The sequence below is a fragment of the Eptesicus fuscus genome, chromosome 1, assembly GCF_027574615.1.
Source record: "Eptesicus fuscus isolate TK198812 chromosome 1, DD_ASM_mEF_20220401, whole genome shotgun sequence".
In the NCBI taxonomy this organism is placed as follows: domain Eukaryota; kingdom Metazoa; phylum Chordata; class Mammalia; order Chiroptera; family Vespertilionidae; genus Eptesicus; species Eptesicus fuscus.
Window position 1 is genome coordinate 93,874,081 of NC_072473.1, and position 14,832 is coordinate 93,888,912.

The following is a 14,832-nucleotide window of genomic DNA, read 5'->3' on the forward strand; positions in this document are numbered from 1 at the left end:
GCAGGGGAGGGCAGCTAGGGTTGACTGGGCAAGCAGAGGAGGGCATTTGGGGGTGACCAGGCCTCTAAGGGAGGACAGTTGGGAGGTCCAAACCAATAGGTGAGGGAAGTTGGGGGGGACTAAGCCGGCAGGGGAGGGCAGTTGGGGGGACCAGGCCTGCAGGGGTGTGCAGTTAGTGTTGACTGGGCCAGCTGGGGAGGGCAGTTAGGAGGGACCAGGCCTACAAGGGAGGGCAGTTAGGGGCAATCAGGCCTGCTGGGGAGGGAATTTGGGGGAGACCAGGCCTGCAGGGGAGGGCACTTTGGAGCGACCAGGCTTGCAAGGGAGGGCAGTTGGGGGGGACCTGGCATCTAGGGGAGGGCAGTTGTGGGGGATCAGGCATTTAGGGGAGGGCAGTTGGGTGGACCAGGCCTACAAGGTAGGGCAGTTGGAGACACTCAGGCCAGCAGGGGAGGGCAGCTAGGGTTGACTGGGCAAGCAGAGGAGGGCAGTTGGGGGTGACCAGGCCTCAAAAGGAGGACAGTTGGGAGGACCAAGCCAATAGGGGAGGAAAGTTGGGGGGACTAGGCCTGCAGGGGAGGGAAGTTGGGGGTGACTGAGCCAGCAGAGGAGGGCAGTTGGGGTGACCAGGTCTGCAAGGGTGGGAAGTTAGTGGTGACTGGTCCAGCAGGGGCGGGCAGTTGGGAGGGACCAGGCCTCCAAGGGAGGACATTTGGGAGGACCAAGCAAATTGGGGAGTGTAGTTGGGTGGGACTAGGCCTGCAGGGGAGGGCAGTTGGGGGAACCAGGCCAGCAGGGGAGGGCAGTTGGGTGGGACCAGGCCTGCAGGAGAGGGCAGTTGGGGAGACCAGGCCAGCAGGGGAGGGCAGTTGGGAGGGACCAGGCCTACAAGTGAGGGCAGTTAGGGGCAATCAGGCCTGCAGGGAAGGGCAGGCCTGCAGGGGAGGGCAGTTGGGGACAATGAGGCCTGCAGGGGAGGGCAGTTAGTGGTTACCTGTCCAGCAAGGGAGGGCTGTTGGGAGGGTCCCGGCCTGCAAGGGAGGGCAGTCAGAGGTCACCGGGCCAGCAGAGGAGGGCAGTTAGGGGCAATCTGGCTTACAGGGGAGGGAAGTTTGGGGGTACCAGGCCTGCAGGGACAACAGTTCAGGGGGACCAGGCCTGTAAGGGAGGGCAGTTGGGGCCAATCAGGCCAGCAGGGGAGGGCAGGGGAGGGCAGTTGCGGGGGACCAGGTGTGCAGGGGAGGGCAATTAGGGGCAATCAGGCATGCAGGGGAGGGCAGTTGGGGGAACCAGGCCTGCAAGGGAGGACAATTAGGGGAAATAAGGTCTGCAAGGGAGGGCAGTTGGGGGGGACCAGGCCTGCAGGGAAGGGCGGTTGGGAGGGACCAGGCCTACAAGGGAGGACAATCATGGGCAATGAGGCTTGCAGGGGAGGGCACTTATGGTTGACCGGGATAGTAGGGGAGGGCAGTTGGTAGGGACCAGGTGTGCAGGGGAGGGCACTTGCGGGGGGACCAGGCCTGCAAGCGAGGGAAGATGGGGGGGGGGACCAGGCCTGCAGGGGAGGGCAGTTGGGAGGGATCAGGTTTGCAAGGGAGGGCAGTTGGGGACAATGAGTCCTGCAGGGGAGTGCAGTTAGGGGTGACTGGGCCAGCATGGGAGGATAGTTGTGGGTGTGTCCAGGCATGCAGAAAAGGGCAGTTGGGGGGGACAAGGCATTTAGGGGAGGGTAGTTGGGGGGGACCAGTCCTGCAGGGGAGGGCAGGTGGGGAGGACGAGGTCTGCAAGGGAGGGCAATTTGAGACAATCAGGCCAGCAGGGGAGGGCAGCTAGGTTTGACCAGACTAGCAGAGGAGGGCATTTGGGGGTGACCAGGCCTCTAAGGGAGGACAGTTGGGATGTCCAAACCAATAGGTGAGGGAAGTTGGGGGGGAATAAGCCGGCAGGGGAGGGCAGTTGAGGGGACCAGGCCTGCAGGGGTGTGCAGTTAGTGTTGACTGGGCCAGCAGGGGAGGGCAGTTAGGAGGGACCAGGCCTACAAGGGAGGGCAGTTAGGGGCAATCAGGCCTGCAGGGGAGGGAATTTGGGGGAGACCAGGCCTGCAGTGGAGGGCACATTGGAGCGACCAGGCTTGCAAGGGAGGGCAGTTGGGGGGGACCTGGCATCTAGGGGAGGGCAGTTGTGGGGGATCAGGCATTTAGGGGAGGGTAGTTGGGGGGGACCAGGCCTACAAGGGAGGGCAGTTGGAGACACTCAGGCCAGCATGGGAGGGCAGATAGGGTTGACTGGGCCAGCAGAGGAGGGCAGTTGGGGGTGACCAGGCCTTAAAGGGAGGACAGTTGCGAGGACCAAGCCAAAAGGGGAGGGAAGTGGGGGGATCAGGCCTGCAGGGGAGGGAAGTTGGGGGTGACTGGGACAGCAGAGGAGGGCAGTTGGGGGTGACCAGGTCTGCAAGGGTGGGCAGTTAGTGGTGACTGGGCCAGCAGTGGAGGGCAGTTGGGAGGGATCAGGCCTCCAGGGGAGGACAGTTGGGAGGACCAAGCCAATAGGGGAGGGCAGTTGTGGGAGACCAGGCCTGTAGGGGAGGGCAGTTGGGGGGCCCAGGCCTGCAGGGGAGTGCAGTTGGGTGGCTCCTGGCCTTCAGGGGAGGGCAGTTGGGGGGACCAGGCCAGCAGCGGAGGGCAGTTGGGAGGGACCAGGCCTACAAGTGAGGGCAGTTTGGGGCAATCAGGCCTGCAGGGGAGGGAAGTTGGGGGAGAGCAGGCCTGCAGGGGAGGGCAGTTGCGGACAATGAGGCCTGCAGGGGAGGGCAGTTAGTGGTGACCGGTCCAGCAAGGGAAGGCTGTTGGGAGGGTGCTGGCCTGCAAGGGAGGGCAGTCAGGGGTCACTGGGCCAGCAGAGGAGTGCAGTTAGGGGCAATCTGGCTTACAGGGGAGGGAAGTTTGTGGGTACCAGGCCTGCAGGGACAACAGTTCAGAGGGACCAGGCCTGTAAGGGAGGGCAGTTGGGGCCAATCAGGCCTGCAGGGGAGGGCAGTTAGGGTTGATCAAGCCAGCAGGGGAGGGCAGTTGCGGGGGACCAGTTGTGCAGGGGAGGGCAATTAGGGGCAATCAGTCCTGCAGGGGAGGGCAGTTGGAGGAACCAGGCCTGCAAGGGAGGACAATTGTGGGCAATAAGGTCTTCAAGGGAGGGCAGTTGTGTGGGACCAGGACTGCAGGGAAGGGCAGTTGGGAGGGACCAGGCCTACAAGGGAAGACAATCAGGGGCAATCAGACCTGCAGGGGAGGGCAGTTATGGTTGACCGGGACAGCAGGGGAGGGCAGTTGGTGGGGACAAGGTATGCAGGGGAGGGCAGTTGTGGAGGGACCAGGCCTGCAAGCAAGGGAAGTTGTGGGGGACCAGGCCTGCAGAGGAGGGCAGTTGGGAGGGATCAGGCCTGCAAGGGAGGGCAGTTGAGGACAATGAGTCCTGCAGGGGAGTGCAGTTAGGGGTGACTGGACCAGCAGGGGAGGTTAGTTGGGGGGGTGTCCAGGCATGCAGAAAAGGGCAGTTGCGGGGGACAAGGCATTTAGGGGAGGGCAGTTGTGGGGGACCAGTCCTGCAGGGGAGGGCAGTTGGGGAGGACCAGGTCTGCAAGGGAGGGCAGTTGGAAACAATCAGGCCAGCAGGGGAGGGCAGCTAGGGTTGACCAGACTAGCAGAGGAGGGCATTTGGGGGTGACCAGGCCTCTAAGGGAGGACAGATGGGAGGTCCAAGCCAATAGGTGAGGGCAGTTGGGGGTGACCAGGCCTGCAGGGGAGGGCAGTTGGGGGTCCAGTCCTGCAGGGGAGGGCAGTTGGGCGGGACTGGGCCAGCCGAGGAAGGCAGTTGGAGGTGACCAGGCCTCCAGGGGAGGACCGTTGGGGGGATCAGGCCTGCAGGGGAGGGCAGTTGGGGGGGACCAGGCCAAAAGGGAATGGCATTTGGGGGGGGACCAGGCCTGCAGGGGAGGGCTGCTGGGAGGGACAAGGCCTGCAGGGGATGGCAGTTGGCGGCAATCAGGCCAGCAGGGGAGGTTATTTAGTGTTTACCGGGCCAGAAGAGGAGTGCAGTTGGGGTTGACCAGGTATGTAGCGGAGGGCATTTGGTGGTGACCAGGCCTGCAGCTGAGGGCAGTTGGGGGGACCGGGCCTGCAGGGGAGGGCAGTTAGTGGTGACCGGTCCAGCAGGGGAGGGCTGTTGGGAGGGTCCAGGCCTGCAAGGGAGAGCAGTTAGGGGAAATCAGGCCTTCAAGGGAGGGCATTTGGGGGGAGACCAGGCCTGCAGGGGAGGGCAGTTGGGAGGGACCAGGCCTACAAGGGAGGACAATCAGGGACAATTAGGCCTGCAGGGGAGGGCAGTTAAGGTTGACCGGTACAGCAGGGGAGGTCAGTTGGTGGGGACCAGGCGTGCTGAGGAAGGCAGTCGCGGGGGGCGGGGAACTAGGCCTGCAGGCGAGGGAAGTTGGGGGGGACCAGGCCTGCAGGGGAGAGCAGTTGGAAGGAACCAGGCCTGCAAGCGAGGGCAGTTGGGGACAATAAGGCCATCAGGGAAGGGCTGTTAGGTGTGACAAGGCCAGCAGGGGAGGGTAGTTGTGGGGGGGGGGCGTCCAGGCATGCAGGAGAAGATAGTTGGGGGGGACCAGGCATTTAGGGAAGGGCAGTTGGGGGGGGGACCAGGCCTGCAGGGGAGGGCAGTTGGGGAGGACCAGGTCTGTAAGGGAGGGCAGTTGGAGACCATCAGGCCAGCAGGGGAGGGCAGCTAGGGTTGACTGGGCCCGCAGAGGACGGCATTTGGGGGTGACAAGGCCTCCAAGGGAGGACAGTTGGGAGGACCAAGCCAATAGGAGAGAGCAGTTGGGGGGGACCAGGCCTGCAGGGGAGGGCAGTTGGGTGGACCAGCCTGCAGGGGAGGGCAGTTGGGGGGACCAGGCCTGCAAGGGAGGACAATTAGGGGCAATAAGGCCTGCAAGGGATGGCAGTTGAGGGGGACCAGGCCTGCAGGGAAGGGCAGTTGGGAGGGACAAGGCCTACAAGGGAGGACAATCAGGGGCAATCAGACCTGCATGGGAGGGCAGTAATGGTTGACCGGGAAAGCAGGGGAGGGCAGTTGGTGGGGACCAGGCGTGCAGGGGCGGGCAGTAGGGGGGGCGACCAGGCTTGCAGGCGAGGGAAGGTGGGGGATCCAGGCCTGCAGGGGAGGGCAGTTGGGGAGGACCAGGTCTGCAAGGGTGGAGAGTTGGGAGGACCAAACCAATAGATGAGGGCAGTTGGGGGTGACCAGTCCTGCAGGGGAGGGCAGATGGGTGGGACCAGGCCTGCAAGGGAGGTCAGTTGGGGAGGGATCAGGCCTGCAGGGTAGGGCAGTTGGGGGGACCAGGCCTGCAGGGCAGGGCAGTTGGGGGGACCAGGCTAACAGGGAATGGCATTTGGGGGGGACCAGGCCTGTACGGGAGGGCAGTTGGGAGGGACAAGGCCTGCAGGGGATGGCAGTTGGGGACAATGAGTCCTGCAGGGGAGTGCAGATAGGGGTGACTGGGCCAGCAGGGGAGGGTAGTTGGGGGGGTGTCCAGGCATGCAGAAAAGGGCAGTTGGGGGGGGACAAGGCATTTAGGGGAGGGCAGTTGTGGGGGACCAGTCCTTCATGGGAGGGCAGTTTGGGAGGACCAGGTCTGCAAGGGAGGGCAGTTGGAGACAATCAGGCCAGCAGGGGAGGACAGCTAGGGTTGACCATACTAGCAGAGGAGAGCATTTGGGGGTGACCAGGCCTCTAAGGGAGGACAGATGGGAGGTCCAAGCCAATAGGTGAGGGCAGTTGGGGGTGACCAGGCCTGCAGGGGAGGGCAGTTGGGGGGACCAGGCCTGCAGGGGAATGCAGTTGGGGGGACCAGGCCTGCAGCGGAGGGCAGTTGGGGGGGACCAGGCCAACAGGGAATGGCATTTGGGGGGGACCAGTCCTGTAGAGGAGGGTAGTTGGGAGGGACAAGTCCTACAGGGGATGGCAGTTGGTGGCAATCAGGCCAGCAGGGGAGGGTAGTTAGTGTTGACCGGGCCAGAAGAGGAGTGCTGTTGGGGTTGACCAGCCATGTAAGGTAGGTCATTTGGTGGTGACCAGGCCTGCAGCTGAGGGCAGTTGGGGGGACCGGGCCTGCAGCTGAGGGCAGTTAGTGGTGACCGGTCCAGCAGGGGAGGGCTGTTGTGAGCGTCCAGGCTTGTAAGGGAGGGTGGTCAGGGGTCACATGGCCAGCTGAGGAGGCCAGTTAGGGTCAATTTGGCTTACAGGGGAGGGAAGTTTGGGGGTACCAGGCCTGCAGGGACAATAGTTCGGAGGGACCAGGCCTGTAAGGGAGGGCAGTTGGGGCCAATCAGGCCTGCAGGGGAGGGCAGTTAGGGGTGATTAGGCCAGCAGGGGAGGGCAGTTATGGGGGACCAGGTGTGCAGGGGAGGGCTGTTGGGGGGTCCAGGCCTGGAGGGCAGGGTTGTTTGGAGGGGCCAGGCTTACAAGGGAGGGCTATTAGGGGCTATGAGGCCTGCAGGGGAGGGCAGTTAGTGGAAATGTGGCCAGCAGGGGAGGGAAGTTGGCGGGGACCGGGCCTGCATGGGCGGGCAGTTGGGCTGGACCAGGCCTGCAAGGGAGGGCAGTTGGGGACAATCAGCCCTGTAGGGGAGGGTGGTTAGGGTTGACTGGGCCAGCAGAGGAGGGCAGTTGTGTGTGACTAGGCCTCCAGAGGAGGACCGTAGGGGGGGACCAGGCCTGAATGGGAGGGCAGTTTGGGGGGACCAGGCCGGCATGGGAGGGCAGTTAGGAGGGACCTGGCCTGCAAGGGAGGATAGTTAGGGTTGACTGGTCCAGCACAGGAGGGCATTTGGAGGTGACCAGGCCAGCAGGGGGGAGGGGAGTTGAGGGCGACCAAGCCTGCAGGGGAGGGCAGTTGTAGGGGACCAGTCCATCAGGGGATGGCAGTTAGGGAGAACCAAGCCTGAAGGGGAGGGAAGTTGGAGGGGGACCAGGCCTGCAGGGGAGGGAAGTTTGGGGAGACTAGGCCTGCAGGTGAGGGCATTTGGGGGGGACCAGGCCTTCAGCGGAGGGCAGTTAGGGGCAATCGGGCTGGCAGGAGAGCAGTTAGGCATTGATCAGGCTGGCAGGGGAGTGGTTAGGGTTTTGATCAGGCTGACAGGCAGAAGCAGTTAGGGGCAATAAGGCTGACTGGAAGGTGAGTGGTTGGGAGCCAGCAGTCTTGGATTTTGAGAGGGATGTCAGACTGCCCATTTAGGCCCTATCCCACTGGGATAGGGCCTAAATGGGCAGTCAGGCATCCCTTGAGGGGTCCCAGATTGGAGACAGTGCAGGCTGAGCTGAGGGAAATTTCCCCCCGCCCCCCTCCCCCGTGCATGATTTTCGTGCACTGGGCCTCTAGTCTAATATGAAACACAACAATATTAGAACATAATATGTGCTCATTGTTAAAAGGAAAAAAAAACAAGTTTATGAAGCATATCATATAGGGCCAGAACATCCTAACCTGAGCTGTCACTGACAGATAGGGGGGCTTTTGCAGTCTTTGGTTGTGCATATGCATGTGGCTATGGGTTATGTGAGTGCATTTATGTAATATACTAGTAATTCAACAAGGCAGGGTTGATTGTGCTATATGTGCTATTTTGTTCCCTGGTTTTTTGTTTGTTTGTTTTTTGTTTTTTTATGACTTAACAATGTCATAGACAGTTTCCTGTGTCATTTTTCACAGACCTAGCTTATGCCTTTTAAATGCCTGTATTCATTATATATGGAGGTGTTGTAATTTTTTTCTATTTTCCTAATGAACTGCCATCCACTTCCGATCTCTCTTCTCAGTGCCAGGTTTCCTCTTGCAGTGCTAACACAGCCCTTTGTACCCCATGATGGCAAGGCCCACTTGGAAGCACTCTTTGCTCTGAAGCAGCTGCAGTTGATTACAAGTTGCTCTTCTTAAAGGGCTCTCCCAGGACTTCATACATCTGAACTCCAAAAGTCTTCTCAAATCCATGCATGGAAATGCTTTCTGGCTTTGTTTATTTTGTAACACAAAATACTCAATGTACAATCTCTGTCTTTTATGTAATTTTTATATCAAAAAGAATACTCAAACTTAAAAAGATTGGAAATTTCCAACTTGGAGTATTCAACTTACCTTTTTAAGGGATGTTTTAAATCAGAATTAAGGGTGTTTTTTAATCAAGGTTAAAGATTTGGAATCAAAAGTTGTATGTTTTGATCTATGCTATGTCCTAAAAGTTGGACAAGCTGTCCTTGTCTTTTTTTTTTTTTAATTCGAGTGATTGTGCTATAGTTTCACAGCTTATTTTTTTGGTGGTACATACCCAAATGTAAAAACTAGAGGTTTGAAACTTGAGTCAAGATAGGTAGGCATAGGATAAGGCAGTGCTGATACTACAGCTGTTGGAGTCCCTGCTCAGTCAAGAATGAGCCCATCTTAGCAGGGGAGGTGGGTTTGGGGGGCGGGCACTGATCCCTTGAGTCCAACCTGAGTGTATATTGCTAGTTGCTTACTAAAAAGAAGATATTTTAGTTTGAGAACTTAATATTTTTGCTTTTTAAAGGTTTCCTCATTCAAGATAAATGTGGTACTTCAAATAAGTAATATTCAGGTGAAATCACCCTTTTTCTGTTAATTTTAGAGGAATTTTTTGATAGTTGATGAGTTTTTGCTTCCTCTGGTTTTTAATAACGGAAAATGAAATGGTGTCTAAAATGAACAAGCTATAATGTGATTATTTCATTTTCTGTCATTCTGTGCTTTTTTATGAACCAGGGTGGGCTCTAGGCGAACATGGAGAATGGGCCAAATACAGCAATTTTGATGTCACTACTCATGTTCCCTTGATGTTCTATGTTCCCGGAAGGACGGCTCCGCTTCCGGAGGCAGGCGAGAAGCTTTTCCGTTACATCGACCCTTTTGATTCCATCTCAGAATTGATGGAGCCAGGTATATAATGTGCTAAAGTGATATAGCTTGACAGTAATAGCTTCTTTAGTTTAAATAAACCACTTTACCAAATCATAAGCTAGGGGCTTACTCAGTCCACCTTCTTGTCCAGTGTTGGCATTCCTACACATGTTTCCTGGGTATCTTCCATGCTCTGGGTAAGGGAGGACTGGCAGGGCCAGAGATGACAAGTACGGCTCCTGTCCACAAGGAGCCATGAATGGCAGGTGGGGGAGGGGAGGTTGGAGACAAAGGAGCAAAAGGCATCCCTAGGATGGGGAGGACTATCTTAGAGGTGACAGACAGCAGTAGCATACTTCAGAGCTCAGAGAAAGTGGATAGCAAATTCGGCTAGGGCAGGGGCTGTCCCCCCCTTCCCACATACACAAATACAGATTAGCAAAACTCCATTACCTACACACGTCTGGCAGAGACTTGGCCCTTTGTGAGAGAGACATTTGCCATTTTGGTAGCTTACCAGTCTAGTGAACCACTAGATCTGTAACATTACCAGGTGATTCTCCTCTGCCCTCCCCAACAATGACCATCAAATTTACTTTGATTTCCATGTGCCAGTCTTTCCAAGCTTTGAAAACAACATAACCTTCTCTTCTCTAGGATGAAATCTCCAGTCCATTAACTGTTCCTTTCAAGACAGTGTTAGACCCATGGTTATATTGGTCTCTGTCTTCCAAAATGCTCCAATTTGAGAAAGCACTGCCACAAATGTCTTTTGGACAGGATCCCCTCTCTGCCACACAAGGAGACCTGGATGGTGTTTTTGAGAGTTGTCTCATGACTTGATCTGCTCAGTGCAGAGATGAGGCATGTACTTTAAGACAACATTTGCTCTTTTGGGAGTCCTTTTTCTATGATTCTGCTAAAGCAGGTTGCCCCCTTTTTGGAGTCCTGCATTTAATCCATCTTTTAAACATCTACATTCTGTACTTTATATTGATTCCTATTTAAATTGTTTTTGGTCCTGGACCATCATTCTGGCCCTTTTATATCTTTCCAAGTTTGCTTTCTACTGCCCATTTTTATTTCCTGCACATTTGATTTTTGTGTGCTGCATGCTCTCTCTCCTTTCATGTCATTGATAAAAAGGTTAAATAGTTTAAAGGCATGAATCTAGCTTTTGTTTACTTGGAGAAATCTTCTGACAGGTTGAGAATTTTTAAAAATATATTTTTATTGATTTCAGAGGGGGAGAGAGAGATAGAAACATCAATGATGAGAGATAATCATTGATTGGTTGCCTCCTGCATGCCTCCCACTGGGGATCGAGCCCGCAACCTAAGCATCTGACCTTGATTGGAATTGAACCAGGAACCCTTCAGTCTGCAGGCTGATGCTCTATCCACTGAGCCAAACAGCTAGGGCAAGAATCTTTTTTGAAACTTTTGTTGGGAGGTTTTAGGCAACTTATAAATTCATAAAACTGCACTGTCATCTAGTTTATTTCCAAATCTTATCTCTAGCCTGTATCTCTTTCCTGAACTTTGGACTTGGATTTCCAACAGCCTGTCCTACCTAGCCAACCTCACGTGCTCAGAGCTAAACTTCTGACCTTTTACCTCAAGTGTTCCTTTGACATTCTTCCATATATGATATGCAGTGCATCGGCAAGCCTGTCAGTCCCCATTCAGAATCAGTCCATTCTCACCACTTCACTGCCATCACCATGGACCACACTGCCACCATTTCTTGCTGGATTACTGGAATAACTTGCTAAGTTCTCCTGGGTGTGCCCTTGATCCCCTAGAGTTTTTCTTCCTCATAGTAGCCAAAGTAATCATGTTTAAAACCCAAGTCAATTTGTATTATAGCCCTGCTCTAGAACCTCCTATGCTTTCCTGTCTTACTCTGAGCAAAATGTCCTTACAATGGCTAACAAGGTCTGATGTGATCTGGATCCTCATTATCTTCGTAACCTCATCTTTTTACAAGCTGTCTTATGCAATGGCCCTGTTTTCTCATGATGAGATTCAGGGTAAACATTTTTAACATGTACACTGCATGTGAGGTTGTGTGCTCTCATTGTATCACATTTGGGCACTTCTTGGAAGCCTGTGCCATTATTAGGGATGCCAGGTTTGATCACCTGGTTAAGGTGGTCATGTCAGCTAGGTCTTGCCATTGTAAAGGTTATCTGCAGTCTGTTCCTTAACAGACTTTTACTCGGTGGTTTGGGCCTCCATTGACGATCCTTGCTTGAATTAATTATAAACTGGTGGTTCCAAAATTCCAATAGTTTTTAAAAGTGCCAAGAGGGCTGAGGGCACCTTCATTTTGTATCCTGCATTTGGGCGAGGTGCTGAATTGGTATTGTTTCTACAATTCTTATGCTAAACATAGATATTATTAAAAAAACCAAAAAACACAAAACTTGTGGAGTCCAGATGGGCTCCTTTACTTATTCTGCTTTGCTGTGGCAGAATTCTGTAATGTAACCCATTCTGCTGGGTCTTTTTCTCCTTTAGGACGGCAAGTCAAGGATCTCGTGGAACTTGTCTCTCTCTTTCCCACACTCGCAGGACTTGCAGGATTACATGTTCCACCTCGCTGCCCCAGTCCCTCATTTCATGTGGAGCTGTGCCGAGAAGGCCAGAGCCTTCTGAAGCATTTTCGATTTCATGACTTGGAAGAGGATCTGACTCTCCGTGGTAATCCCCGTGAGTCCATTGCCTATAGCCAGTACCCCCGGCCTGCAGACTATCCTCAGTGGAATTCTGACAAGCCAAGTTTAAAAGATATAAGAGTCATGGGATATTCCATACGCACAATAGACTACAGGTATACTGTGTGGGTTGGCTTTAATCCCCATGAATTTTTGGCTAATTTTTCTGATGTCCATGCAGGGGAACTGTACTTTGTAGATTCTGACCCTTTGCAGGATCATAACATGTATAATGACACCCAAGGTGGAGATCTTCCCCAATCATTGACACCTTGAGTTGTGCCAACCACAGAGGATATATATATATATATATATATATATAATGTGCTCCCTTCTGGCTGGTAACAGAATGAGTTAGAGCTGGTTATTTTGTGATTACCCTTAATATTGGAAGAGGTACCAAGTGGTATGTAATGAAAATATGCATGAATAGTTTGGCCTAAATTATATAGCAGCCAAACATTTTTATTTGGTCTTTATTAATTTCTAATTGTTAATTATACTGGGGCTTGGCTGATCCTTTTCTTTCCTTTTTTTGAACAATCATAGCTTATTTATTGAATGAATATGTACATAGTGAGCAAACTAAAATTATTGTACCTTTAGATATCAAGAACATAATAACCAAACATAGCACTATATTCAAGAAATACTTTGTGGAATTTAGTACATTTCAAAAAGTAAACATATATCAAATTAGGTTTAACACTAAGTTCCTGGTTCTCTTGTTTATAATTTAACTAGAGGCTCGGTGCACGAAATTTGTGGGGTGGTGTGTCCCTCAGCCCAGCCTGCACCCACTCCAATCTGGAACCCTGTGAGGGATGTCCGACTGCCCGTTTAGGCCTGATCCGTGGGACTGCTGGCTCCCAACTGCTCACCTGCCTGCCTGCCAGGTTGCCCCTAACCTCTTCTGCCTGCCAGCCTGATCACCCCCTAACCACTCCCCTGCCAGCCTGATCAATGCCTAACTCCTCCCCTGCCAGCCCGATTGCCCCCAACTGCCCTCCCCTGCTGGCCCAGTTGCACCCACTGCCCTCCCCTGCTGGCATGGTTACCCCTAACTGTCCTCTCCTGAAGACCTGGTCACCCCCAACTGTCCTCCCCTTCAGGCCTAGTCGCCCTCCCCTGCTGGCCTGGTCACCCCTAACTTCCCTCCCTTGCCAGCCTCGTCACCCCTACCTACCCTCCCCTGCCAGCCTGATTGCCTGTAACTGCCCTACCCTGCCAGCCTAGTCACCCCTAACTGCCCTCCCCTGCTGGCCTGGTCGATCCTAACTGCTTTCCCCTGCAGGCCTGGTGCCTCCCAACTGCCCTCCCCTGCAGGCCTGGTTGCCCCTAACTGCCCTCCCCTGCTGGCCTGATTGCCCCCAACTGCCCTCCCCTGCAAGCCTGATCGCCCCCAACTGCTCTCCCTTGCAGGCCTGATCGTCCACAAACTGCCCTCCCCTGCCGGCCATCTTGTGGCAGCCATCTTGTGTCCACATGGGGCTGGCCATCTTGTATGTTGGAGTGATGGTCAATTTGCATATTACCTCTATATTATATAGGATAATTTGCCTTAGTTAGCCCAATATATTAAAAGCATTATGTCAATATGTAATCCAAGCTTCTTTTTAAAATGTAAAGTTAAATAATAATGTTAGATGCCAAGGTCTTAAAATCTTATCTTAAATTTTTGTTTCTAAGAACACAAAATTTCAAAATCCAAAGATAAAATATATATGAAGTGATTAATGTGGAATTTCTACATCAAATAATAAATAATACTCAGTAAACTAGAGGCATGAGATATATGAGAAATTCAGTTAAAATTTTTTAGAGACTTTCTGACCCAAATAATAATTTGTTAATAAATAATATGACCCATGAACCCAAAGGACATCTATTAAAAGACTGTTATATACAATGGAAAACATTTAAAGGCATAACTATCCATAAATTGCATCTCTCACAACCTTATTAGTGTTCTTCTTCAAGGGTGTTTTGTTACCGGCATCCATTTATCCAGGAGCTAAGAAATATTCTATTTTTAATTACTGATTAAAGAAAATATTAAATTTATTAAATTCTAAATTATTTTGAGAATTGTGAAAACTTTTTATTAGTATAATATTAGGTAATTTCTAATCCCCAAGAATGTAGTTCTGTATTTCCTAAATATGAAAGTAACCAAAAACACGGGTGGTAGTGATAAACTTAGCCTATATCAGTGATGGTGAACCTATGACACACGTGTCAGCACTGACACGTGTAGCCATTTCTGATGACATGCGGCCGCTGAGGCAGCCGCATGCTGAGGATAAAACATTTGCTGCTCCTGAGGATGAAACATTTGCGAAATAATGTTTTTTCCTCAAAGTGACACACTACCCAAGTTATGCTCAGTTTTTTGGCGAAGTTTGACACACCAAGCTCAAAAGGTTGCCCATCACTGGCCTATATCATTTTAAAAAGGATGCAATATTCAAAACTCATATTTACAACATGTTGAAGCTGATTATCATTAGTCATAACAAGAGTCAACCACTTTCTAAATAAACATCTAATGTAGCCCTGTATAAAAGTGAGTAATTTTTAGTATTTCTTTTTGTACAAGTGCATCATTGTTTAAAGGTAAATGCTTGTGAAACAAAATACAGCAAATTAAGGTAAGTTACTATAGTGTAGTAAATGGTAACCAAAAAAGGCAAGATATTATATTAAAAAATTACTTCAAATCAGTAAAATTTCAGAGTTTTATGATTATTTTTTACTAAATAGCCTACAATAGAGGTATATATGGTAACACAACGATCTTCTAAGTGATGAAGTGACTTAGTGTTCTGGCAACAATAATTTCTATTTCAGGAGCGAAGGCCTTATTCATCTCCCCAATCCTGAAGTGCTTCTCTCTTGTGGAAGTCTCAGCTTCACATGTAGATGGTTTCCCTCAGCCTTTTCTTTTTATTCTTCATCCACTTTATGTATCTTATCACTTCCACTACGATTTTTACAACCCAGTTGTAAATTTCTCATGACATATTTTCAGTGCACTTACTTTTATTTCCTACTCTACAGTTACAGTAAGTTTTAATGCAGTTTTATTTCACATTCATTTGTTGTTCCTGTTGACTATAATATGTACACTCATCACTTTTTCTCACTT

General features: G+C 52.0%; 1 protein-coding gene across 1 annotated transcript in view; it reads left to right on the forward strand.

Moving 5' to 3' along the window:
* IDS (iduronate 2-sulfatase) overlaps positions 1 to 11,966 on the forward strand; it is a 54,532-nt gene extending 42,566 nt beyond the window's left edge. Inside the window, exons 8-9 of the mRNA XM_054726803.1 lie at positions 8,831 to 9,004; positions 11,488 to 11,966. Of these exons, the coding sequence (XP_054582778.1) occupies positions 8,831 to 9,004; positions 11,488 to 11,960 (647 nt within the window). The 3' untranslated portion in view covers positions 11,961 to 11,966. The remainder of the gene's footprint in view (positions 1 to 8,830; positions 9,005 to 11,487) is intronic.
* Positions 11,967 to 14,832: the final 2,866 nt, after the last annotated feature.